The sequence below is a fragment of the Ambystoma mexicanum genome, chromosome 11 (assembly GCF_040938575.1).
Source record: "Ambystoma mexicanum isolate Mex_15411 chromosome 11, UKY_AmexF1_1, whole genome shotgun sequence".
NCBI classification, from domain to species: domain Eukaryota; kingdom Metazoa; phylum Chordata; class Amphibia; order Caudata; family Ambystomatidae; genus Ambystoma; species Ambystoma mexicanum.
The window spans coordinates 1096535917-1096561780 of NC_090934.1; the positions used below are offsets into that span (position 1 = coordinate 1096535917).

Here is a 25864-nt window from a genome sequence, read left to right on the forward strand (position 1 = left end):
ATCGTCCAGAAGGATTACTCGGGGCCCCCTCACGAAATTCTGGCCCAAAGATATGGAACTCGCGGAGGCTCGAAGATCGGTCCGGGGCTCGGTCGGGGCAGTCTCCGGGCCTCCCCAAGAAGCCCAGGATAAACCAATAACCCAAGAGATGCTCTCGCACTTCATGGGTGAATTGATGGAGAAGATCATGGTGGCGGGGCAACAACAAATGGACAAGTTGCGCGAGGATCTGGCTGAAAGCCTAAGGGACCTTAAAAGAGATGTGAGTAAGGTTGAGGAGGGAGTTGACACTAATGAGCGGGCCATTCAAGAACTGACAGAGGACGCAAGAAAAGTGGACACCCTGTTGGACACCTTGGCGGTGGGCCACACAAAACCTTGAGTTGCAAGCAGAAGACCTGGAGAACAGGTCAAGAAGGGCGAACATCAGAGTTAAATCACTGTCGGAGGATATTCAGGACCAGGATCTGCCGGCAGTGCTGAAAGGAATATTTGTGGACCTGTTGGATGCTGCCTCGGACTTCGACATGCAGTTTGATATGGTTCACAGGGTGGGTCCGCGAAGGTTGGATCCTGGATCCAGACCGTGTGATGTGCTGGTAGCCTTCCACAGCTATGGAGCTAAGGAGAGAGTTACGGAGAAAGCGAGGAAGGCCGCTCGAATCACATACAACGGCCAGGAAATCTCACTATCAGGACCTGCCGAGGATTACACTTCTAAAGAGGAGACGGATGGGTCCTGTCCTTCCCTTCCTTAGATCGCAACAGATTTGCTATATATGGGCCCATCCATTTGGTTTGTCTTTCGCCTGGCAGGGCTCCCAACACAAGATTACGACCAGGGCTTGGCCTTACTGGGTCTGGAAGAGCAGTCCTCACCCCCTTTGTGGGGAGAGACGGTGCAACAGTCTCCACGCAAGCCATGGGAGTGGTCCACGACTAGGTGCCAGAGAGGACGGAAGCAAGCTTCGGACTCAGTTCCCAGGCACCCCGCTAATAATGGAGCTCAGGGAGATTCGTCAGGGGGGAATAGCCCCTCAAGCTGCAATATAGCTGTCCTTTGGTTGTCTCAAGTTTAGAGTAGAGTCCGGGGAGGGCACTAACGGAAGCTGTTCAAGGGCTCTGGATGGGCTGTTTGTTTATGTTGTATTGGGCTGCAGGTTTGGGGAGGGGAGAGATTGGGAGTCTTGGAATGGGATATCCCACGTTGGTTGTTTCTGGGTTTGTTATTGGGGTCGGCTCTCGTGGTCACTGTACGAGGGGGGCTGAGGGCCAGCCAATCCCACCTAGAAGGGGGGGGGGTGTAACGCTCACCTGATTCCCGCAGAGGCGCCGGTCTTGACTGGGTGAATGCCGTATCTTCAAAGGTGATGTGTAACACACGATTGGCTCTTTGGGCTGGACCTCTGTGCACTGTATGTCTGACTCGAAGAGTAAGATGTCTTAGGTAAGTGAACGCCGAGCTCTCCATCTGCCTCGGGGCAGGGTGCCGTAACCAGTTTCTTCACTGGATAAGGGTGCAGGCCTCTTGACCTCAGAGGACTGCTGTCCGTCGTTAACTGCACGAACGGTAAGTTCTGGGCACTTCAAATGTCTTAAAAGTCTTTTGTAATGATATCTCTTGTTTTGCAGGGTTCCGGCGATGGCGGATGGCGGGCTGATGAGAGTTGAGGATCGAACCCGCGTGAGGAATAGAAGCGCCTGGAAGCACGTAAGTAAGCGCTTGTAGCCTGCTTCACGATGCGCACTAACTGTCCCTTTTATCTTCCAGGTACAAGTTCGGAGCTTTAGAGAAGCTGAAGGGTGCTGGAATACCCACTGGATTCGGCGTGGGAAGGAGTAATGGCACGTGAGTAATAAAGTTGCCCAATGTCTTTAAACGCACCTTCTTTTGTCTTTCAGATGCGGGATGCAGCGCCGAAGGCCTCCGGAGCGTGCGAAGAGCTGGTAAGCTTTTGTCTTTCAGATGCCGGAATGCAGTGCGAAGACCTCCGGAGCATGCGAAGAGTAGGTAAGCCTTTGTCTTTCAGATGCCAGAATGCAGCGCGAGGCGTTTGGTGACAGCCGATGGACCAGGTAAGAGATGTGCTGCCACTGAAGACCGTAGTGCTAACCTGTTCTTTCTTTGTCTTTACAGGTGCTGCTGAAGACTGGATTCCAGGATGGTAAGCCTTTGTTCCCTTAGGCCCAGGATCAGAAGCAGAAGACACGATGAGCGTTCTGCTGCAGAGAATGCAGAATAACACAAAGCAAGATTCATCCATTGGGTGTGGTTTAAATAGCCTCCTGTAGTGCTTAGGTGTCTCCTTCCACAGCCACGCCTCGGTAAGAAAAGAGTTCCTGCTTTCCAGAAGAGTTCCAGTGTTCTGAACCTAGGGAGTGGCTCCTGCCCCACCCAACAGGAAAAGTAGTCCCAAACAGAAGAGTATCAGGGGTTCAACTGGCAGGTAAGTAAGCAGCATGGTCTGCTGCAGGTAAGTCCATCCAAGCATTATGAGCCCGGCGCTTCCAGCGCTGGGACTGGGCATCTTTATGAGCCTGGTGCCACTGGCGCCAGGACAGGGTCCAAAAGGTCCCAATTGGGACTGGCTGGCACTCGGAACCGGGGTTATGGGTCTGCTTCCAAGGGAGTCGGGCAAGTCCTGATCTTTTGGAAGCAGAGATCATGACAGGGGGTGGGAGAAGTTCAAGATTCACCGTTCAGAGTTGGGTGGCCCGAATAAGGGCTCATGGCGGGAGTTTATGGTGCATGCAACAAATGGGACACGGGCTAAAAGGTCCGCTGAGACTCAAATCTCACAAGAAACGGGCGGATGGCCAATGTTAACGTTCTAAAGTTTCTTTCCCTAAATGTGAATGGGCTTAATTCCCAAGTTAAGAGGAGAAAGGTCGAGCGCTTTCTTAAGCGGGAACAGCCCCAGGTAGTGACGTTACAAGAGACACATGTGTAGTCAAAAGATTCTTACAGGATTAGATTCTGGGGTTACTCTCAGCTGGTTCAGGCTACACAGACATGTAAGAAGGGGGGGGGGGGGTTAATAGCTATACAGGATGGGTCAGGTCTGACTATTAAGGACATGCAGAAGGATAATCAGGGTCGGTATCTTGCAGTGTTACTAGAGAGGAAGGGGGAGTCCTATACGGTGGCAACCCTATATGCGCCCAATCAGGCACAAGATGCCTTCATACAAAAATCCCTCACATGTCTGGGGAAAGTTGCTGGGGGGGGGGGGGATCGGGGAGGGGGAACATCCTCCCAATGGGTGACTTTAATTTAGCTTAGGACCCTGCTAAAAATAGGAGCTCTTCGTCGTGGGACAAACAGGGGGGGGCAGTCAGTGGACTTGAGGAAGATGCGCGATCTGGCCCTAGTAGATATGTGGTGCGAATTCTATGGGCTGGCTGAGGGGTACACTTTCTATTCGCATGCTCATAGGTCGCATTCGCGGATAGATTATGGGTGGATCTCGAAACCACTGTTGGGAAGGACGTTGGCACTGGTGGTGGGTGCGATTACCTTGGGGGACCTAGCCCCACTCACCCTGCTGTTGGTGGTGCCTAGGGGTCCTCCGGCCATTTGGAAATGGAGATAACCGGCTCTGCCGTTTAGGGACCCTCTCTTGGTTAGGGAGATAGAGGAGGAGGTGGGGGAGTACTCTATTCACAATAAATGGGAGGGTTCAACCCCTCAGATTTGTTGGGACGCCTTTAAGGCCACAATCAGGGGCAGGATCATCGCTATCAAGGCCAGGAGGAAAAGGGAGCTAAGGCTGGAGGAACTACAACTGGAAGCAAGGCTTAAGGAGGTTATGTCTCGTATGAGCCTTAGAATATTGGCTGCCACCAAAAAAAATAGTAGAGGGAGCTCCGCGGTCAGTTGAACCTCTTACAAACCAGAGCTGTCGAACAAAATCTTCTCCGCCAGCGGCAGGGGTTCTATGTCAAGGGCAACAAAGCGGACCACTTAGTGGCCAGAAAGCTGCGAAAGGAGGCCAGGGAAAAAACCATATTAAAAATAAAGGGCGAGGAAGGGGTCTGGCTTACATCGCATTCAGATATAGAGGGCGCATTTACTAAATTCTACGCCACCCTTTATAATTCAAGTTACCCCGAGACCGCGAATCAGGAGGCATATCTTCGGGATATTGGCGTTCGACGGTTATCGCAATTCGATAGAGACGCGCTGGAAGTCGAGATAACGCCAGATGAAGTGAAGAGGGTCATTAACAACCTCCCGTCAGGTAAAGCCGCAGGCCCTGACAGGTATCTTTCTGAATTCTATAAGACCCACAAGGAGGTGCTGATTCCCATCCTCACTAAATTATTTAATTGTATAGGATCCTCCGGGCAACTCCCCAGCTCCATGAACGAAGCTAAAGTGATCTTGATTCACAAGCAGGGTAAGGATCCGACTGACTGCGCGTCCTACCGTCCCATAGCATTGATGAACGTCGACGCCAAAATCCATGCTAAAGTCTTGGCCAACAGTCTAGAATCCATCCTGCCCAAACTAATCCATAGCGATCAGTCGGGTTTCATAAGGGGTAGAAAAACCTCAGATAATGTCAGACATCTGGCGCACCCGATTGAAAAGTCCCAGAAAAAGAATATCCCGGCCCTTCTTTTGGCAATCGACGGCGAGAAGGCTTTCGATCGGGTTGAGTGGGAGTTCCTGTTTACGGTCTTGGGTCGAATGGGTTTTGGACCGGGCTTTATTGCGCGGATTAAGGCAAATTATCAAAACCCCGTTATATGCCTGGCGGTAAATGGCCAGGTCTCCGTAACAATACGAGTGGGAAGCGGTACCAAGCAGGGCTGTCCGATGTCGCCGCTCCTCTATGCCCTCCACTTGGTACCGTTTTTGGAAACGGTACGAGTGGCCAATGACAAAGGTATCCCTTTCGGCGGCGAGATCCATAAAATCGCGCCCTTCGTTGATATAGGATATGATCCCCTCATTAACTTGCCCGATCATATCTTTGCACGCAGTGGGAAGAGAGCTGCACAGATTCGGTCAGGTGGCTGGCCTAAAAGTCAATGCCCACAAGTCTGAAGTCCTCCCCCTGACCCTGTTGCCTTCTGCAACCCATGAAGGCGTACAAATACAGATGGGTAGACTCTTCGCTGAAGTACCTGGGGATATATCTGACCAAGAATGTGGAACAACTGTATGTAGCAAACTACCCCCCGCTCCTTCAGAAGATGAAATCTAAGCTGCTGGACTGGGGCCGAATGGAGATCTTGTGGTTGGGTAGAATTAACACATTAAAGATGTCAATCCTGCCTCTGTACATGTATCATTTCGTAGTCTTACCGATCCAAGTTCCTGCATCCTTTTTCAGGGCTCTGCAAAAAATAACCAACCGATTCGTTTGGAATGGAAAGCGGCCGAGGGTGGCGGCTTCCATTATGAAAGCTTTGCCTGACAGGGAGAGAGGGGGGTGGGGGGGGAATAGAGACAGATTTTTGAGTGTACTATTTAGCAGCCCACCTCAGGGTCATTAGGGACTGGCAGAGGAATGACAGGGGCAAGGTGTGGAGACCGATGGACAGAGCGGTAGTGGGTACAGACCTGGAAGGCGCTTTGTGGTTGCCGAGGCAAGATAGGCCATACAGAATGTACTGTAGTGCAATAACATCGGCGACTGGCGATGCATGGGATCAAGCTGTTCGTAGAGCCCGGATCACCAACTTCCCTTCCCCCTTATTCACCCCTGGATGGTAACCTGCAATTCACTCCTGCGGTCACTTTCGCCCCGAGTTTTGACCCGTGGTTTTCTGGTGGATGCAGGATGTTGCGCAATAGGTTAGTGGAGAGGGAGGTGAAAAGCTTTGAGCAATGCAAGAAAGAATTTGGAGTGGGGGAGAAGCAGAGATTTTCGTATCTTCAGTTCAGGCACCGGATTTCCCTTCCGTCCGTGAGGCAGGCAGGCTCGTGCTCCCTTACCCAATTTGAAAGATATCTAGACACAGACTCGGGGGACAGGGGGTGGTCTCGTCCATTTACAAACTCATAAAACGGGAAGAGGCATTACACTCCAGGACTTGCATGACTAAGTGGGAGAAAGATCTAGGGTCTGTCAGAGGAACAGGAATGGCGCATGCTGTGGTCCCAAATCCCAAAACTTACCAGGTCTATTCAAATCCGGGAGATTTGGCTGAAGCTTTTGCTGAGATGGCACCGTACCCCGGTTAAGTTAAATAAGATGTACCCCATGTTTTCAGTGTATTGTTGGAGGGAGTGTGGCGGAGTGGGATCCTGGGCTCACATCTGGTGAGAATGCCCGAAACCTGATGTATTTTGGTCTGAAGTCCAGCGGGCGATAGCCCAGGTGTTGGGTCCCTTGCAGGCTGGAGGTAGGGGGCTGGCCTTACTGGGCCTCAATGTGATGCTTGCCACCCTGCCCACCAAAGCGGACCGCAAACTTTATGCGATACCGATGAGGTCGGCTGCAGTGGTCCTGGCCAGAAAGTGGAATTCAAGGGACTCTCCACGGGAACATGGAGTGGGTTGCGAAATTGTGGGCACTGGTGGCAATGGAGCGGCTTCCCTTTGTGATCCTGGGAGCGCACATGCGGTTCTATTCGGAATGGGCCGGCTTGCTGCTTGCTGTCCTCCTTAAAGGTGGGAGCCCACCGTGCCTGCTACCACAAGGCGATGGAACCATTGGGCATAGTTCGCCCTCAGGACGAATCGGACCTGTTAATTTAAGGAGCCGTTGCCATTTTATTTTTTCCTATTTGTTGAATTTGATCGGTCCGCGAACCTGTAGAATCTTGGTGGGGATGGGGGGGAATGGAGGGTGGTGGGAGGGACGGGGATGAGGGATGTAAGGGGTTGTTTGTTTTTTCTGTTACTGGTTTCTTACGTATATGTGTTTTAATGAAAAACGGTTAATAAAAACTTATTGGAAAAAAAAAAAGAAATGGCAAAAAGGATATGTTGCTACTTGAGTTTGGATCACTCTTACAATAACAAAGTGACAAAATCAGCTTGTTCGATGTTTAAGAAGAATAATCGAACCGTTTTGCCCATTTTATGAATTACTGAGATAAAAGTATTTTGTTCCAATTTTAAGATTTTCTGCTATCAGACAGACTAAGGTACTAACAATTCCATCAATTACCTTTCCCCAATAGTTACACCATACTTTTTGTGTAACAATTTAATGAATGTGTGCCTGGAGGGGGAAAATGTACAACTTTATGTGGATTGGTTTCTTTTCCTGATGACTGGTCGATTATGAACAAAGCAGTTTTTCTATATTTTAAGGTCTAATTAATTGCTCAACTATTTGGACCGACATTGAATAATTGTTAAGAAATGACATTTTTTTATTTCTGCATTTTATTTTTAATAATGCTGGAAGGTTTAAGCGCTTATCTTTTAAGAAGTTGCCTTGTGCATCAAAATGAAGTACTTCGGATCCTCAGCAATTACTGAAATGAGTCAAACCCAAGGAGAAACCCACATCAAATGAAGGGTGAGGATATTTACTGTTTTTGCTTTCATTGGTGTTCGCTTTCGTGACGTTATATGGACAATTAATGTATTGTTTTTGAAATGTGAATAAATTGGTTCGAAAAAAAACACAGAGTAATTCAAGTGCTTACACAGGGAAAGAGGAGAGGCTCCAATACTCGGGGCATGCATTACCTTGACTTGGACTAGTTTTGTAACTGCATCAGAATCCAGTGCACTGTGAGAGAAGCAGTGCCAGAGCTCTGGCAGCAGTAGCCAATGTAGGTTGAGTCAGACTGCCCATAATATTTCATGAAAAGTAGAACACTTTGCACCCTAAGCATACAGCACAGAAATTCACATAGCAAGTTGCAAGACATTCTACCCACTCAACAAAACAACCCTTTAAGCAGTGTTTGCTATGGTACAAGAATAACGGCTAGATGGATATCAAAATCAGTTACATAGTTATTCCCTTGTATTTCTCCAACCCATTTAAACATTTATGGGAGTTAGGATATTAAAAAAAACAGCAGCAATACAAAATGTAGTCATTCTGCAGACATTTTTGAACTGGAGATGTACTGCTTCATTTTATATGTCAATACAGTGGTATTGGTTGATATGCATGTGGGAAAATTGACAAAATGAGAAAAAATGAAATTTGCATCAAATAGCAATAACTGATATGACATGCATTACTTACCATAAAAGCATTTCTGATGGTTGTATCTGCTTAGATTCTCATGCTGTGCATAGTCCGACATCCAGTGGTCACTGCAGAGTATTGCATCTTGTTTTTCGAAAGTCAAAAAGGGGACGTCATCATAGGCGTGTCTGTAATACTATCCCTATAGTGACGTGCAGTGTACCCAAAATCACTTGTGCGTCATGGTCCCTCTGTATTTTTCTGCCATGAGGGAACCTTATGACGAACGTGATTGAGTACAGAAGAGAGAGAAAGTAAGAAGTCTATGTTCCTTCCATCCGAACGGGGAGGAAGGGTGGGCGCATGTGAATCTAAGCAGATACAACCATCAGAAATGCTTTTACGGTAAGTAATGCATGTCTTCTGATGTTTGTTAATCTGCTTAGAATCACATGCTGTGCATAGACTAGCGAGCAGTACCCGGAGTTGGAGGTGGGTTGTGAGAAGGAACAGTAGAGAAAAGAGGTCTTAGTACTGCTTGTCCCACCTGAGAATCAGACCTAGAATGAGGGTCTAAACAATAGTGTTTTGTAAAGGTGTGTACAGAACTCCGCCTTGCAAATGGACTCAAGGGGAACATTTGCAATGAATGCTATGGATGCCCCAGTGACTCGAGTAGAATGTGCTCTAGGCTTGAAGGGCAGTTCTCTTTTAGCAAGAGAGAAACAGAGTGATGCACTGGACAATCCATCTAGATATAGTGGATTTGGAAACTGCATCTCCTCTTCCTGCCGCCACTGAGGCAAAGAACTGATTAGTCTTCCTTAGTGGTCAAGTTCTTGCCATATAAAACATGATCGCCCTGCGCACATCCAGTGTGTGCAGGCTCCTGTTTTGAAAGAACATTGCTAGTTCTATAGACTGGTTGACATGAAACTTTGAAATGAATTTCGGTGCAAACCTAAGGTGTGTGCGTAGAACCACCTTATCTTTGTGAACAAAGGGATCTAAGATAGAGAGCGCTTGTTATTCACTCACTCTCCTAATGGAGGTGATAGCTATGAAGAAAGCAGTCTTAAGAGTGAGATCCTTGACGTTCGCTTTATGCATGGGCTCGAAGGGAGGGGCCCCATTAGCCTGGTTAAAACAACGTTCAAGTCCCATCCAGGAGCTGGGTTAGATATAGAAGGGTGAATTCTTTTCACTCCCTCCATGAAGGCTTTAATAACTGAAACTTTCCACCATGACACTTTATGCTGAGACGTAGTGTAGGCGGAGAGTGCAGCCAGGTGAACTTTAATAGAATTAAAGACTAACCCCAAGTCCAGCAAGTGAGTCAGGTATAGAATAATATGTGTGGAAGAGCAGTCAACGGGGTTGATGCTCTTTGAGTTACACTAGATGACGAACCGTTTCCACTTACTAGAGTAGCAGTAACGAGTGTCCAGTTTCCTTGCCTCTCTGAGAATGTCCATGCATCTCTGAGGGAGCTGGAAATGTCCAAATTCTATGACCTTATGAGCCAAGCTGCCAAGTTCAGGGTCTGTGGGCATGGATGCAGCATTTGGCCCCTGTCCTGAGACAACATGTTGTACGGGCAGGGTAGTTTCACTGGAGGAGACAGTGACATCTCCATCAGATGAGCGAACCAGGGTTGGCGGGCCTACATGGGGGCCACCAGTATCATGGTAACTGGTTCCTGGTGCATCTTGTGCACTAATTGGGGAGTCGGGGTCGGGGGGGGAGGGGTGGGAGCGTAGACAAATTTACCCGACCATGTTATCCAGAGACCGTTCCCCTTGGAGCGGTTCTGGGGGTGCCTAGAGGCGCAATCTTGGCATTGGGTGTTCTCCAGAGTTGCAAACAGGTCAATCTCTGGGCAGCCCCATTCTGCAAAAACGTTGCAATCACCATTCGTACTCTGCGGGCAGAGGGAAGTCTCTGCTGAGTCCGTCTGCCAGAAGATTGAGTTCCCCTGGTACATGTTGAGATAACAGGAACATGTGTTTGAGAGCCCACTTCCAGATGTTCTGGGACAGCTTGGACAGTCCTGGAGATGGAGTGCCCCCTTGCTTGTTCAGGTAGTACATGGCCGTGGTACTGTCTGAGGATCAGCACTGTTTTCCCTTGTAGGTGTGTCTGGAAGGCCTTCAGTGCTTTTAAGACTGCCAACAATTCCAGCAGGTTTATGTGTTTGGACGCCGTCCAGACTCCGTGTGCAGTGTGATGGGCTAGATGAGCCCCCCATCCTGTGAGGGATGCGTCTGTGGTGCGTCCACTGCGTGGGTGGCGAAGGATTTCCCCAACACAAGGTTTTCCCTCGACCACCGCAGCGAGAGAACCAAGGCTTGCGAGACAACCACTAGATCGTCCCATTGTCCACTGGCCTGACACCACTGGCTGTTGAGCCACTCTTGCATTGGGCGTATGCGCAGGCGCGTATGAGGGCCCAAATAAATACATGACGCCATCATTCCTAGAAATCACATGGCTTTGCGTACCGTCACCTCTCGACCGGCTACATATTGAGGGATTTGAAACAGCATGTTTTGGACCCTCTTGCTCGAGGGGAAGACAAGGCCGTCCTTTGTTCGAATTAGAGCCGGTTTAGGTGAAATGTGTTCAGAAGTGGACACAAACCTATCTAGCCAGTCCATACATGATTCAAATCTCTCCCTAGTCCACTGGGAAAACCCTGAACGGTCTAGTGGCGGAAAGGGTTGCTCCTCCGCCTCTAGGCATCGAGCTCTCTCCCATAGCGTGGAGGACATACCCCCGTCGCCCTCTGAGAAACCGTCTCTTGGGCCCAGCGATGGGGACGTATCCCTGGGTTTTCCCTTCGGCGTACCCTCCGTAGATTTAGACGTCTCCCTGACCCTCTGAGCAGGCTTCGGTGACTCCTTCACCACCTGATACTGCGAGTCTTTGGAGACTATTCTAGCTATGCTTTCGACGACTAGCTTCTCTGTCGAGGGCTGGTCGTGAATAGTTTTTGGCTGTGCCGGAACCTTACCGTCGATAGACGCCCTCTTCCGAGGCGTTTGGACGGATGTTTTGGTGGTAGCGCCCTTAGTTGAAGACGGCCGAGTCGCGAGGCCGCCGTTGATTCAGCGTCTCAGTTGGCGCTGAGGCCTTCCTCGATTTACTCGACGAATGGCAATGGGTTGTGCGTTTAGTGACTTTCGTGTGCGCCAGTGTCGCCGGGATGTACATCCCCATAAGTAGGGCCGGACAGACGCGATGGAGCGGGAGTTCTTCAATGAGAGGTCAACAACCTCTGTTCCAGAGGTAGCGTTATCACTATCCCCCACGTCACACTCGGTGGTGGCGGCCGCGGGTGTGTAATCAGCCTTCGGCATGCCGTAGGCTGCCGACCTTTTGACCCTGCATTCCTTCAAAGTTTTTGGATGAAGGAGTTTACAGGCCGCACACTCGGCCTCGTTGAGGTCGAGGGGTAAGCAGCGGTTACATTGCTTATGCTTGTCCTTCCAAGGAAATTTGCTGTTACGTGCGCAAAATCTAAAAGGAGTCCTCTCCATAGCTGAGGACATAACCAGTGATAACGACCCGGAAGGAAAGGGGGGAGAAAAGGAAAGGTATTCTAGAAGAAACAAATGTCCACACCATCCCCCACTCTCCCTACTTTTGTAGGCCGGTGAGGCCGGGCCACATGTTCGGCAGCGCCGATAGGATCACCTCCATCAAAACAACTGCCTTCGAAGATCTTGACTCGGCAGGGAAGTTGAACGGCCGTCGAAAGAGGGCTGGAGGTGGTATAAATTAATAACTGACAAATCAACCAAGGGTCGAATAAATGGTAAATGGCAATGTCTCTTACGAGCTCCACATAAGGCGACCAGTATTCTGGGGGGAAAAAAACAATCTGAAGGACCTCGACGCACGAGGGATTTTGGGTACACTGCACGTCACTATAGGGATAGTATTACAGACACGCCTATGTCGACGTCCCCTTTTCGACTTTCGAAAAACAAGATGCAATACTCTGCAGTGACCACTGGATGTCGGACTATGCACAGCATGTGATTCTAAGCAGATTAACAAACATCAGAAACACAGATTAAAAACAAATATAGCAGCAAGATGCAATGTCAGGAACAGGCCGGTTCAACATATGGGAAAGAGCTTAACTGAGAGACTATTCCCCATACCTGATCAAGATAGCCGGTACCAGTAGTGCTGCTGGCTCCACAAGGTGCAGATACAGGTGGCGGCCTTTCTACAGGGCAGTTCGAGTCACTGAATTGTGGGGACAACGGGACAGCAGGGTGAGAAGTGTGGTGATGATGGTGAAGGTGTTGATGCTGAAAGTGGTGCTGAAAACAGCTGGCATGAGGATGTCCTAATACGTGGGGATTCTGTGATGAACTGCTGCATGGAGAATGTTGTGGACAGCAAGATGGCAACCTTGGCATTGCTGGTGGGCCATTTTCCAGTGTAGTGGTAGAGCCAATCCTGTGAATGTCATCTTAAAGAAAGATGAAAGGAAACAAAGGTTAAAAAGAAATATCCCAAATAAAATTGCTCGGATATTGAACCAATGATAGAAATTACTTAATGCACGCTCACTGCATATACATTTGTTTAAACACTTTAGCTCAAGTATCGATCTTGATCCTGCAACATTATCCATACAGAAAGAAATATAGTACAACAAATGCTTGAGCAGGAGGGTCCTTTCTAATGCAATTTTCTGGGGGCATTACAGATGTCAATGCAATCTTGCCATAAGCGTTTGCTCTCACATTCTGAATAACATTCTGCAAAAGTAAATGCACTGTTAGTACCCAACATGTATACAATGGGGTAAAACTGTATCCATGAAAAAGGACTACTGCCTGCATAAGTGTAATCCTTTAGTTTTTGGAGACTAGATACATGATCTGAATGTTGCCAAACTGCACCACTGATGTTTCAGCTAATTTTTCAACTTTCATACTTTCATAGATGGTCACGTCCAATTACCCTAATTCGGTCCATACTTGCAACACTGATGCGACTAACACAGCAGCGCTAAGCACAAGACTGTTGGATGTACTGTTGCTGTGCTAATTGGGTGTGCCAGAAATGGTAATTAGAAACGATCAGTAAATGTACATTATCATGCAATGTCCCACTCCTGTTCATCATGTATGTTCAGACTTCAGTACTGTACAGTTTAAATATGTAATGTTCACAAACTATACATGTAGCATGCAGGTTCTGTTAACCAAATGGCATGTAGTAAGTATGTAGAGTTTCAAAGCTATATCGACTACATTCAATTGCTCTACAGCAGGGGGTCAGCAGCTTGCAGCTCTGCAGACATTTCCAACTAGTACTCCAATGACTCCTCGCTGTTTATTATACTAGCATGAGATGCTGGGTGTCTGTACTTCTGCTCTCTATATTGTAGAGGCGAGGCACAGAGGACCCCAGCCAAGATTCTGTATTCGGTAGCTATGGTCGAGCAATCAAGGCCTAGCTTCTCAGGAAGGTGATGTGGGCTGGTTTTTAAGTACAGTGTAGTCCCCAAGCACCCACAAAGGAATGTCCGCACACTGTATCTGTTAAAAACAGTCTTTATATAATTAATATTCAAGGTTATATACAATATCACAATAACGCACTTTGTACTCGGTTAGCTACAATGGCAAATATATACAATTCTACGTGGTGCCACAATTACTATTAGATCTCTATAAAGTGCATCAACTGTACGGTTAAATGGCACACAAATCGAGTTGTAAAGGAAACCAACAGTAGAGGAAAAAGGAAAGCAGTTGATAACAATTGTGGGAAATACTGGTCACTACCATTAAACATAGCTCTGTGTGGAGATTCCCCCCCACCAACCTGGGCAACCTGTAGAATAAATACACAAGCCAATAACACAAAGGAGGTAGAAGGGGGAGAAAGCCCGTATTCAAACAACCCTCAAAAGGTCAACAACCTTTAGGCAACATCATTAGGGTCAAACGGGCATCTTGATTCCATTTCACACAGGTAACCTCTGGACCAACAATGTAATTGGATGATAGTCTGCCTCTATTGCATTAAATTAACAGGCAGTGTCAACAGACCAGAAAAATATATGATTTTTATTAATGTACAAAAGTCGATCATATAAAAAAAACACACAAAGAAGAACAAAACAGTACACACTAAATATTGTACTGACCGAATAATTCTGGAGAAAGGAGCAGTGTGGTTTACTTCCACTCAACTTTGCCTCTCCTGTTCTTCAGCTTCAACAATAAAAAGGCATCAGTGCACAACATAGAACAGATAGTCTGTCTTTTGGGTGTAGGTTTTTTCAAACAACGCTTCATTCTCTCATTCAAAATGTTATACACACCCTTCTCAACACACAATCATTCAACATGTTTCTTTCCAACAAACAAAAAAAGAGGGTATAAACCAAGTGAAGGGAAATTCGTCAGGGAGGTGTCCGGTCTATGTCAACAATTTACACACACTGTGGCGCCTAAAGCGCTGTGAGCCAAGATAGATGAAGAGGCCAACCCATGGGTGCTTTAAAATTCAATACTATCTACAAAGAAATACAAGTAGTAGCGTGAAATGAATTTGCTACTAATAATTCCTGTTACAGCTACATCCATAAAAAAAAAAAGAGAACTTTGTCAGTCCACGTGTTACCATTTGTTTGATGGCGAGGAGCCGTATCTATGTAAAGCTGCTCCTCGTCTTGCTACTCGGGAAGCAATCATGAATGCTTAGTCTGTCGCGTGTTGGAAACAGAGATTTCAGTCCTCGTTCCGTACGGCGCCGTCTTCCGGACGCAAAGTGGGGGTGGCCTAGAATAAAGACACAAGCCCAGTCCATATATTGTTCACAATAGACTTCCCAATAGTTCTGCAACCCCAAAGTACCTGGCGTTGTAGCGTTCCTCATCCGAGAATCTACGGCCCTTCTTGAGTGTCCTCCCCTTAAAGGCAGGAGTCATGGGTCGAACGTCCGACAGAGAACAGGGTGGGCTACGACGAAGTGGCAGCTTCGTTCCTAGCGGTGCTCATTGACGGGGAAGCGGCCAATCAGGCACACAGTGCATTCAGGCCATTCACTTCTCTCCAGACAGTCACAACAAGTTATGTGTATTGGGACAAGTACCCAGCCATTCAACACTCCACACTGCATTCATATCTGTTTCGGGCAGAGCTGTCTCAGTCATTGTGTCAAACACCAGATACTAGACACCCACAACATAGAATGCGTATTCGTCACCCACTCCATTCACCCAGGTCCCACCCACAGGCATACCCACAACATACGGTCGTTGGGATGGCTCCAGCCAGTCTGGTCAGCACTTCCCCACATTACCATTTACGGAACTTCCACCCAACAGCCAGTCAGGGGGAAGGGACAGAGTCAGGGCTTCCCGGGACTTCAGAAAGATCAAGGTAACAGGCGATGGAAGGCAAGAGGCCCCGGTGGCCATCTTGTCTCCATCAGGAATCTACCGATTCCAATGACAGGGCCTGGGCATCCCAAAATGAAGGACGCTCAGGGCACCAGTCAATTCAGCACGGAGCTGCCACCAGCCCGAACCCTGTTCTATAGGTCACACACAGGTGCCCAAAAACATACACTAGGGGCACAGGGTTGCACCCCTACCCATGGGTGCCATAAGGATATCCCATGGGTCTGTTCACCAAAACCAAAGGAGAGAGCTGCACTGCCAGGAGTCCCACATGAACTCCTGCACGGAAAACAACAGAGCACACGATAAAAAGCAGTAAAGGACAAAGATAGGAGGCCCTGTCCCTCCGATGCATTTCCAGTATCACACTGGGAATTAGTCTAACATATTTTGAGAGCCTAAGGTTGCAGACTCCAGCTCTAGAGATAGTTTCTCACGTCAGCTCTTAGTACAGCCTCCATGAATTCATTGTAAGGTTAGATTTTTATTTCTATGCTAAATCTCCCTCCAATGTACACTTTTTGCTGGACTTGTGGATTCGTATTCCATGCTGAGTGAGTGGGAACCCACTCACCCTTTCTTGGGTGTCATTTCCTGACTGCATGATTTATTTTTTCATCTATCATTTCCTATAACTTTTGGGGAATCTTCATTTTATTACTGCAGCACACAGCACTTCGTGCAGTGTTGCTGGTTTGTCCCTTGGGCTTTCCTTTTTATTTTCTCTCGATTTCCCTTGAAGAACACTGTTCAAGGGTAGAGAGGGTTTTTCATCCCTTGCACACCCCACCTTATGTGGAGTGCTGGGGAGATAAATGGTAGCCGCGCTTACTGTTCCTGTAACACTGTTACAGTAACAGCTTACTATTATGGCTGGTGGCAGTGGACAAAATCTGCCAACAAAACAGGGATATTAATGTTTCCTATAGTTACACCTCAAAATAGGGTATATTAATCCTCTTGTTATCTACAATTCGAGTATCACACCAAAGAAAGGACAAGTAAGGCTTTCATTATGCCAATCATTCTTATTCACACTATTTGTGTTCCCTAACTATCGCCCTTGCTGGACTAACTTTCCCTTAACAAGTTAATTACAATTTAAGATTATTGGCTATACAAATGCTGGTAAAAAGCGGTTTGGGATGATTATTCCCATGCCGTGTTCATCGGGTGATCAAGCTGTTCACGCAGGACTATGTTTCTAGAGAATTATTTATTTGCCCTCTGTGAAGTATGCTTGGTCAAGCCGATAAGTTTTTAAAAAATATATTTTTATTGATTTTCAACATGTGAATGCATTGCAAACAATCATACAGTTAATTTGCCTTATATTCAAATCCAGATCCCCCCTCATCCCCAATAAACTTCAGTATTTCACACATTTAGCTATAAACAATACTTGACTCAGAGCATATAATTCATTATATAACCTCAGTTGATTAACCGGGAGAACAAGAGAAGGAAGAAAAGGAGAGGAAGAAAGAAAAGAAGGAAGAGAAAAGAGAAGAAAAAAAAGGGGGGGGTTTACAAAGTTAAATTCATTGTGTCAGTTACATCTCGCTTAACAGTTCATAAATACGAATTCATTAAGTCATAGTTTCGTATCAGAAGCACATAAGCAGGACTTTCATAGACCTGCATCTCCTAATTAAAATGCCTAAGTATGAGTTTAACAAATCCATAATCAGATTAAGAGTTCATGAAGTGCTTCAGGAGCTGCGGTTGGAAGAACACATGCTTTCTGTGAGATACCAAGACTAAGAAGGGGCGCCAGATTTTCTGAAACCTCGAGAGCTTTCCTTCCAATATGGCCGTATGTTTTTCCAAACCAAACAGCTCCCATGTTTTTATCCACCAATAGGCTATTTGTGGGCCTTCTACCATTTTCCAGAAACGAGCCCTGGTGATGTGAGCTGCAACAAGTAAATGTGAAATCAAAGTTGCTTTATGTCCAGACATAGGGAAGGTTCCATTGTCCGATACATATCCCAGTAAGAGTACTCTCGGGTCCATAGGGAGCCCGTGATTTCCTTAATTCTTGATCGCACCTGCAACCAATACGATTGAATATCTCCCCGCTGACCACACCCATGCCAACACGTGTCCAGGTATTCTGGGTTAATTGAGTGGAATCTACTGGGGGGGGAAATACCACCTAAAGCAGACTTTGGTGTTTTCTTTTACGAGTGCACAACGGGAACTGGTCTGAGTTCTATGCCAGATCCGCTGCCAAGATTCATCCAAGATTTCTAGGCCCAATTCTCTCTCCCAAGCTCTCATATATGGAAGTTTCTCTTCTATTGAGGCCCTCTCTAACAGTCTGTAACATAGCGCCATCTTATGAGATTGTTGACCCGCAAGAATTTTGAGTTCTATTCCCAATGGAACCCTACCACCCGCTCGACGGATGTCCCCGTTAGTAAGCCAGTGGCGTAACTGTATATATCGAAAACGTTCCATCTCTGGAAGGCCAAATCTTTCTTTACATTCTTGGAAGGTCAGGGGTTCCTGGTTAACATACAAATCCCTCAGGCATAAGGGTTCGTCCTGGCTCCAAACTCGGTAATGTGCAGGTGAAAGCCCTGGGGTGAAAGCTGGGTTCTGAGTAATGGGGGATAACGGTCCCAGCCCCAATGGTATGCCTCTCTGCGAGCGTGCTTCATCCCAACTCTGTAGTGTAGACAAGGTGGTTGGAAGTATCCCGCCCCTATAACTACGTGTCTCTTTCTGAAGAAACGGGAGGTGATCAACGGGAGTGAGGCAACCGCTTGTTCAATCTCTAGCCATTTAGGGGGATCCAGGGAATCCCTCCAAGAAAGCATTATAGCCACTTAAGCTGCTCTATAATAGCTCTGTATTGAGGGAAGACCTAGCCCTCCTAGCATCCTCCCCCTGGTTAAAATCTTACCAGAGATTTGCGGTTTGAACCGATATATACCTTTTTTTGGATATTTATAAGTTCAAATTCAGGGATGGCAATTGGCAAGGAATGAAATGCATATAGTAACCTCGGGAGGAGTGTCATCTTAACCGCATTAATACGGCCTAACAACAAGATTTCTTGGGAATCTCACCGCTGTAGCCATTCCCGCACTTCTTTGAATAAAGGGAGGATATTCACCCTATAGACCTGCGTATGTTGGAGTCAGTTTTATACCCCAAGTATGGAATCTCTGTTAAAGACCAAGGAAACTGTTATCGCTCGTATTTCCTCTAGGCTATCGGGGTCTTCAGACAGGGTCATTCCCACTGATTTAGCTGGGTTCACCTTGAAGCTGGATATCATAGCGAACCTATCCAAAACATCTGAGAAAGGGGGAATTGAGCGAGGGGCGTCCCTCAAGAAACAAATTAAGTCATCTGCATATAACCCTATTTTATGGTGGTGTCCCTCCACCTCAGAACCCAGGATATCTGGATGTAGTCTAACGTGCTGGGCAAAGGGCTCCATTGACAAAGCAAAAATGAAAGGCGACAAAGGACAACCCTGTCTAGTGCCTTTAGCTAACTTGATTAGCGGAGTCCGATTTTTATTTACCTTGACTTTGGTCGAGGGAGTTTGAAAATTTGAGAGTATTAATCTAGAAAACTCCTGGCCAAATCCAAACCCCTCCAGTACCATTTTTAGATATCCCCAAGACATACTATAAAACGCCCTATGGGCGTCTAGGGATAGTAGGGATAGTTTACCTGGAATCTTCGGGGCAAGAGCAATTAAGTTAATAGTGCGGCGCACGTCATCATAGGTGGAACGGTTATGTATGAATCCTGTCTGGTCATTATTAATCAGGGATGGAAGGGCTGGACCCAGGTGGCTTGCTATTTTCCCCAGCAGTTTAGCTTCCGTATTTAACAATGCAATTGGCCTGTAAGAGGCACAATCCATTGGATCCTTCCCAGGCTTCAACACCAGTGTTGTGGCTGACTCCGCCATTGATTTAGTCAGTATCCAGTCTTCCACACTGAATTAAAAAGTTTTGTTAGATATGGGGTTAATTCCGCCTGGAAAGTCTTTTTAAAATTTGTTAGTAAAGCCGTCTGGACCCGGGGCCTTACCCAGCGGGAGGGAGCAAATTGCCGTTTGTCTCCGCCGTAGTTATCAGGGCCTTCAAACGTTCACAGAATTCAGGAGATATCTGTGGAAGATCTGCCCTCTTGATAAAGTCTCTGATTAGCTGTGGGTCTGATATGTGAGGGGATGAGTGGCTCCAAAAAAAAAAAACCTTCCACAATCTGGAGTTTCCCAGATTCAGTAAAAATGTGCCTCCCATCTACGTCTTTTAAAGAATCTATGCGGTTACGCTTCACCTGCTGTTTAAGTTTAGCCGCCAACAAGCGATTCGCCTTTTTCCCTTCATAGTAATAGTATTGTTTGGTGCGCATTATTCCATAGGCTGCCCGGCCCATATGGTGAGCTTCAAGTGCTTTTTGTGTTATACGATCCTCCCTAAGGGCACGTCTAGAGGGTTTCTTATGCACCTCTTCCGCCTCCCGATGCCTCAATTCCAATTGAGTCTGAGCCTGCCTGTAGACTTTTCTCTGCTCAATTGTTTGAGTTATAACTTGACCTCTAATAACAGCCTTCGCTGCATCCTATACCACTGCATATTCCAACTCCCCCGTAGCATTGTCTGCAAAATATTGGTTTATGCAGTATGCGATGCAGGAGCGGGCCCGAGGACCCAGTAAAATGAGTTTGTTCAGGAGCCAGACTCGAGGGAGCTCCGGGGTATCGCTAAATGGGGACATGGACACCAACACAGGGGCATGATCAGACAAAGCCTTCGGGAGGATCTCCATCTCTATAGTATGGGGGATAAGCGTGTCCGAAAGGAGGAACATATCTAACCTAGAAAACCCCCTGTGTACAGCAGAGTAAAAAGTGTAATCCCGCTCCGCTTGGTGAAAAAAGCGCCACACCTCCATCAGTGAATGTTCCCAGAGAAGAGAAGTGAGAGCCATAACATTTTTTCCTGTCAGCTGGGGTTGGGGGGAGGGATTTATCCCTCCAACAGATTGATCACAGCATTAAAATCCCCACCAATTATGGGGTCACCCTCAGCATGCTCACTTAATAGTTTAGATATAGTGGCAAAAAATAGGTTTTGATTAATATTGGGCACATATCGACAACAAGGTCACCTTCTTCCCGTATAACATAGCCACCACCAGAGCATATCTCCCTCCCGCATCTAACAAGGTCCTGTGAACCTTCAACAGTGTCCCTTTCCGGACAAGAATAGCCACACCACACCGCTTCGACCCCGAGGAGGCACAAAACTTGGTTGGATAAAGCTCATCATTCAATAGGAATTCATCGGCCGACAAAAGGTGAGTTTCCTGTAAAAAAAATAATATTGTGGGGTTGTATGTCGCCATGCGTTGAAAAAGAGCTCTGTTTTATTGGGGAATTAAGACCTTGGACATTGAGAGTGAGACAGTATATATTTGAAGTTGTTATTTCAGCATCCATTTGTGTTCCACCCCCAGCTGACATAGTTAGCAAAGTATACAGGCTATTGTTATTACATTACACTCACCATTCAACCCCATCTCACCTCAGGTACTAAGGATTCAGAAATTAACCTTCAGTGAAGCACTTCACTCCTTCCAGATGACCAAAACCCTAAGGCGCATTGATACTATTTCAACTACATTAGCATTATGCGAGTTGCTTTGTTGGTAGTAGTTTCTTCTCAAATCAGACCCAATGTTAATATTCCATAGTAAAGGAAAATAATGAAAATAATATAAAACATCAACGAAACTAAAAAAGGAGAAAACAATTTGCACTGTCGAGCAAGGAGATAAAATAACTTGCAGAGTGATGAGAAAAGTTGTGAAAAGCTTTTGTGAGCTTCAACTTCCATTCTAACATCAACAAACTTTCAACAAAAATGGGCGCAATCTGACGCGGGCGCCCCACTTTGAAATCTTGTGTAATTTTTGCATTCTATATAAACTTCACCCAGGGGATCTATTCTCTGACCACTTAAGGCCACCGGACCAACCAGTCAGCTTGCTTAAGTCAAAGTAGACGGTAACCTCCCCCACCAAAAGGTGAGCACCTCAATACTTCTTTCCATACCCGGTTTTTAAGAAACCTTTGACAGAGTTCCAATCCCATGAAAGGTTTTAACTGTGCAGGTCGAAGTTTTGCCCTCACACTCTCCATGGAAGGAGTTTGAGGATGTGCTTCTTATTAACGTCTCTTCCATTTTCTTCTTTTAATGTTAGGTAGGCGTGTTGTGGGATAGTGGGGTACTAGCTGACTGATAGTGGCCATTTGGGCTGTCTGGCGAAAGGCGAGCGTGACCTCCATCTGTAGTTTGCTCCTCTTGTTGGGTGGGACCTCCTACTCACCGCCAACCTCTGGGCTTTCTTCTTCTTCTATCGGAGTAGATTGTGAACTGTGATCCGCTTCTGACTGAGAATCTCGGTGCGGCATAGGGACAGTAGTATCCTCGGCCATTAACTCCCTCGCCTCTGCTTCTGAAGAGATCCCATAGTGTTTCTTGCAGAAATCAAAAATCAATTTGCAGGGGAACCCCCGGCGGTAGCAGATCCTCTGGGTTTGAAGCCATGCAGACACCTTCTGTAGACAGCGCTGGCGTGCTAGAGTATATGGGGAGAGATCTTGTAATAGCCGAACAGACGCTCCCCGGAATTCCACAGCTTCTGATTTCCTGGCCGCCAAAATAATTTCCTCTTTCTGATGGAAATGATGAACTCTGCTAAGGACATCCGGGAGTAGTTTTCTCCTCTGCTGGGCAGCGGAGTATACCTGGTGCGTTCTATCCAGAGTCAAGGTTTCAGAGGGAGAGAGGCTCAGAAGGCTTCGAAACAGTTCGCTGACAAAGCTGGGTAGCTCTTGATCCGAGATATGCCGAGGAATACCCCGAAGGCGCACATTGTTGCGTGTAGACCCATTTTCAAGGTCCGCCTGCTTAGCCCAAATCTCTTCTAGATGGTCTTCAATCACTCGCACCCGCTCTGAGAGCACCTCCGGATCATGAGTTTGCTCGCAGGTTACATTCTCCAGATCGTTCACTATCTTCAAGACCACTAAGATGGGAGGTTAGCTCTGCCAGAGATCTGGCCAGGGAGTCTTGAGGTTTTTATTTCCGCCTTGATTTCATGAGTGATCTCTTGTTTGAAGGCTTTCAGCAGATCCTCAAAGTCAGATCTGGAAAATGCCATATCTGCAATGGGGTCTGTGGCAGGGGCCGGGTGAATGTCCACCGACACTGTATGGTTTTGGGGAGCGGATGCCGCCTGGGACGCCAGGAACGCCCTTATACCCTGTGCTTGTTCTTTCTTTTTAGCTCCTGTTTTGGGCATTGCCAGGGAAAAGGAGCCTCCAAGTTATACTGTACCTGAAGTATCGTAAAGCTTGTATAGTGCTGAGAGCGGAAATCAAAGTCAACGGCCCGGCGACTCCCCCGAGCGTTGCCGGCAAGGTAGAGACGGACCACAACCGTCAGCAAACGTAGGCAGGAGACCGTGACGGGCACCAAGCACCTCCTTAAGCCCAACCAGAGAAGGATCCAATTTTAGCACCTGCCATAGCTAAGCAGGGGGGCGGGACCGCAGTAGACATGAATGGGCACCGGCAGCTCTGCATCTCCGCGAGCCCCAGCCCCACCTCCAGGCTCCAACGAGGCCGGCGGCTCACCCCTGGGTCCCCAAGCTACCCGCACCTCTGCCCCGGTCACAAATCCACTCACACCCTCCTTCCCCGCAACTGTCGGGGAGCAAGGGGAGCCCTACTCACCCAGAGGCGCCCAGGCAGGAGAGCGGCACTCCCCGAGTCCCCGGGGCACCGGCCCCCCAGCACCCGCAGTGGTTGCCGTCAGCGTGCCGCAGGTACTCACTCTCACTCCTCAGCGGGGCAGGGGGGGGAATCTTCCGCTCCTGGCCTTGCCTCCTTTCAATGCGGAGCCGGTATTACTACCCGGACTAGAGGGACCTCCACTGTCCGCCAGATGCAATGGCGTGCACCTCCATGTTAACCTCCGTGGTCTCGAGGAGCTCCAGCTATGACACGTCGGCGCGTGGCAGCCGCAGCTCGACTCCTCAAATCGGCAGGTGGTTCAGGCCCGGGGCTCAAGCTGCCAGTCCTCTGCGCCAAACAATCTCTCGCCGTCTCACCGCCGATTACCTCTCCAACATGCCCGGCAAACGGGGAGATCTCCTCCTTCCACCCGGAGACATGCAGGTAGGCGGCGGCGCTCCCCAGGCTCCCGGAGTATTAGCTCCTCTGCATCTACAGCGCTCTTCGACAGCTCGTCACAGCAGCTCGCTTTACCGAGAGGCTGGGGCAGTCCTCCGCTCCTAGTTCTTCTCGTCAGAGTGAAGCCGGGGACCCTCGTTTGGGCAATGAGGTCTCCAATATTCGCTAGGCGAAATGGTGCGTACCGCCATGTGGGTCTCAACGGTCGCAAGGGGCTTCAGCTTAATCTGGCGATTTCTCCAGCAGCTGTACTTCGATCTCTATCGGGACCGTGACTCGCCAAATCTTGCCGGGTTCAGTCGTCGCTTTTGCAGATTTGGACTCCTAGCGTGGATGCAAAAATGTTAAAATTACATTATTAAAGGGGCCTGCTGGCAGAGCTCACAGAAGATAAGTCTTCATCGTGTGCTGCCTAGCCAGGCCCCCCAGACGATATGTTTTATAAAAACAAGATAAAGAGAACAGCTAATGCAAGTGGTCTCTCTGCTTAGATGTTATGCAAATCTATTTTTTGCACGTTCTCAGACTCATTTCGTAGATATTTGGTAGATGCAAACAAGACAAAATATCGTAAATAGGTAGTAGTCGATATATTTGATTTCTCTCCATGTCTCCCTGGGTTCCAAGGCATCTAAAAAGTCTGGTCGACCAGTTTCAACAACATCTTTTTTCATACGTAATCTTCATCAGGACCGATTTCTTAAGCTTGTGACAATCTATTAGTTCGCCCATCAGATATGGCAGAGCGTACTATGTAGGACATAAGTGAAAAAGTCAAGAGTGACTTCTCATGAACCAGATGAGGTCGGGACATATGCTATTTCACATGCGCTATTTAAATTAGGTAATTTGTTGAATGCGTACAAGGAAATTGTTTCAGGCCCCCCCCCCATCCGCGTACCCCAGATTCTAGGCGTGTACCACTCCCATTTCTATTTTCCTTGTCCACTATGAGTGGATTTCCGAAGTATACATGGTAAACTGAGATCGCATTCCCCATTTTACCTGGTTTTCACTCTGTTCAGACGTAGATGAAATGTGCGGACAGAGAACTTCTAATGTATAGGTGCCGGTGTCCGCTCCAAGTGTGAGCCCGTCCTCCGCCTACAGCACTAATGAAGGGAAAGCCACCCAGAGGTAGCCTTTGTTTACTACAGCTGGCTGGCTTTTCCTTCATTAGTGCCGCAAAAGCAAAAGCCAGCACAGGAGGGCCTCCATTTCACAAAATGGCTGCGCCCCGTGCTTGCTTTTACGAATTTTGAGCTTGAATAGCTCAAAATTTTACATAGGAAGTTTTAAAACGGAGAATGCTAGTATTTTATTTTAATGTCGCCTATCTATTTTTTAAATAAAAATGTTTAATAGACCATCCCTTTAACTAGGGTGGCCTCCTAAACTCTGTCCACCAGGCCAGAGTTTAGAAATCCATCGTAACACACAGAAGCACCAGCGGAAAGGCATTTGCAAATTTCCCAGACCAGTTCATCCCTACTGCGTTGCCTATGGATGCCTGTTCTGGGTAGTTTGATGCAAAGCTTGGGTATTTTGCATTTTCTTTTGCAAACCGGTCCACTGTTGGTTCGCCGCAGATTGCAAAAACCTGTTTGAGTGCACTTTATTTGTTATTTATATAGCGCACCAAGCCCTGGGGCATCTGGGCGCATTGCTTACAAATACAATAAGACAGCTACAGTAGGGAACAAGGGGGTTATTTGAATTTGCATATGCTGGTAACTAAGTACCCACAAAATATTTACAGATGCATATAGTTACAGAAACAGGTATATAATACAAATTATTTACAATTACATGATGTACATTGGATGTGTGTGCAGCGTTTTTAGTGTCAATAGGCCTTGAAGTGTCTAGGGAATCTGCTTCCTACGAGAGAAGCCACGTTTTCATGTTTCTGAATTGGAGGTAGGAAGATTTGGTTTGGAAGGAAGTGTGTTCCACAGCCTAGCAGCCAACACCGGGAAGCTGCTACCTCCAGCTTTCTGCAGCTTGAACCTTGGCACTATCCGGGAGTGGGAGTGGGTTTGAGCAGATCTAGTGGGATGTGCTGTAGTGTTTCGAGTG

At 47.4% G+C, this 25864-nt stretch overlaps 1 protein-coding gene across 6 annotated transcripts in view; it reads right to left on the minus strand.

Moving 5' to 3' along the window:
* RNF111 (ring finger protein 111) overlaps positions 1–25864 on the minus strand; it is a 768201-nt gene that overhangs the window by 394664 nt on the left and 347673 nt on the right. For all 6 annotated transcript variants that reach the window (XM_069624380.1, XM_069624379.1, XM_069624378.1 and 3 more), the window contains one exon: positions 12281–12597. In XM_069624380.1, coding sequence (XP_069480481.1) covers positions 12281–12597 — 317 coding nt within the window. The remainder of the gene's footprint in view (positions 1–12280; positions 12598–25864) is intronic.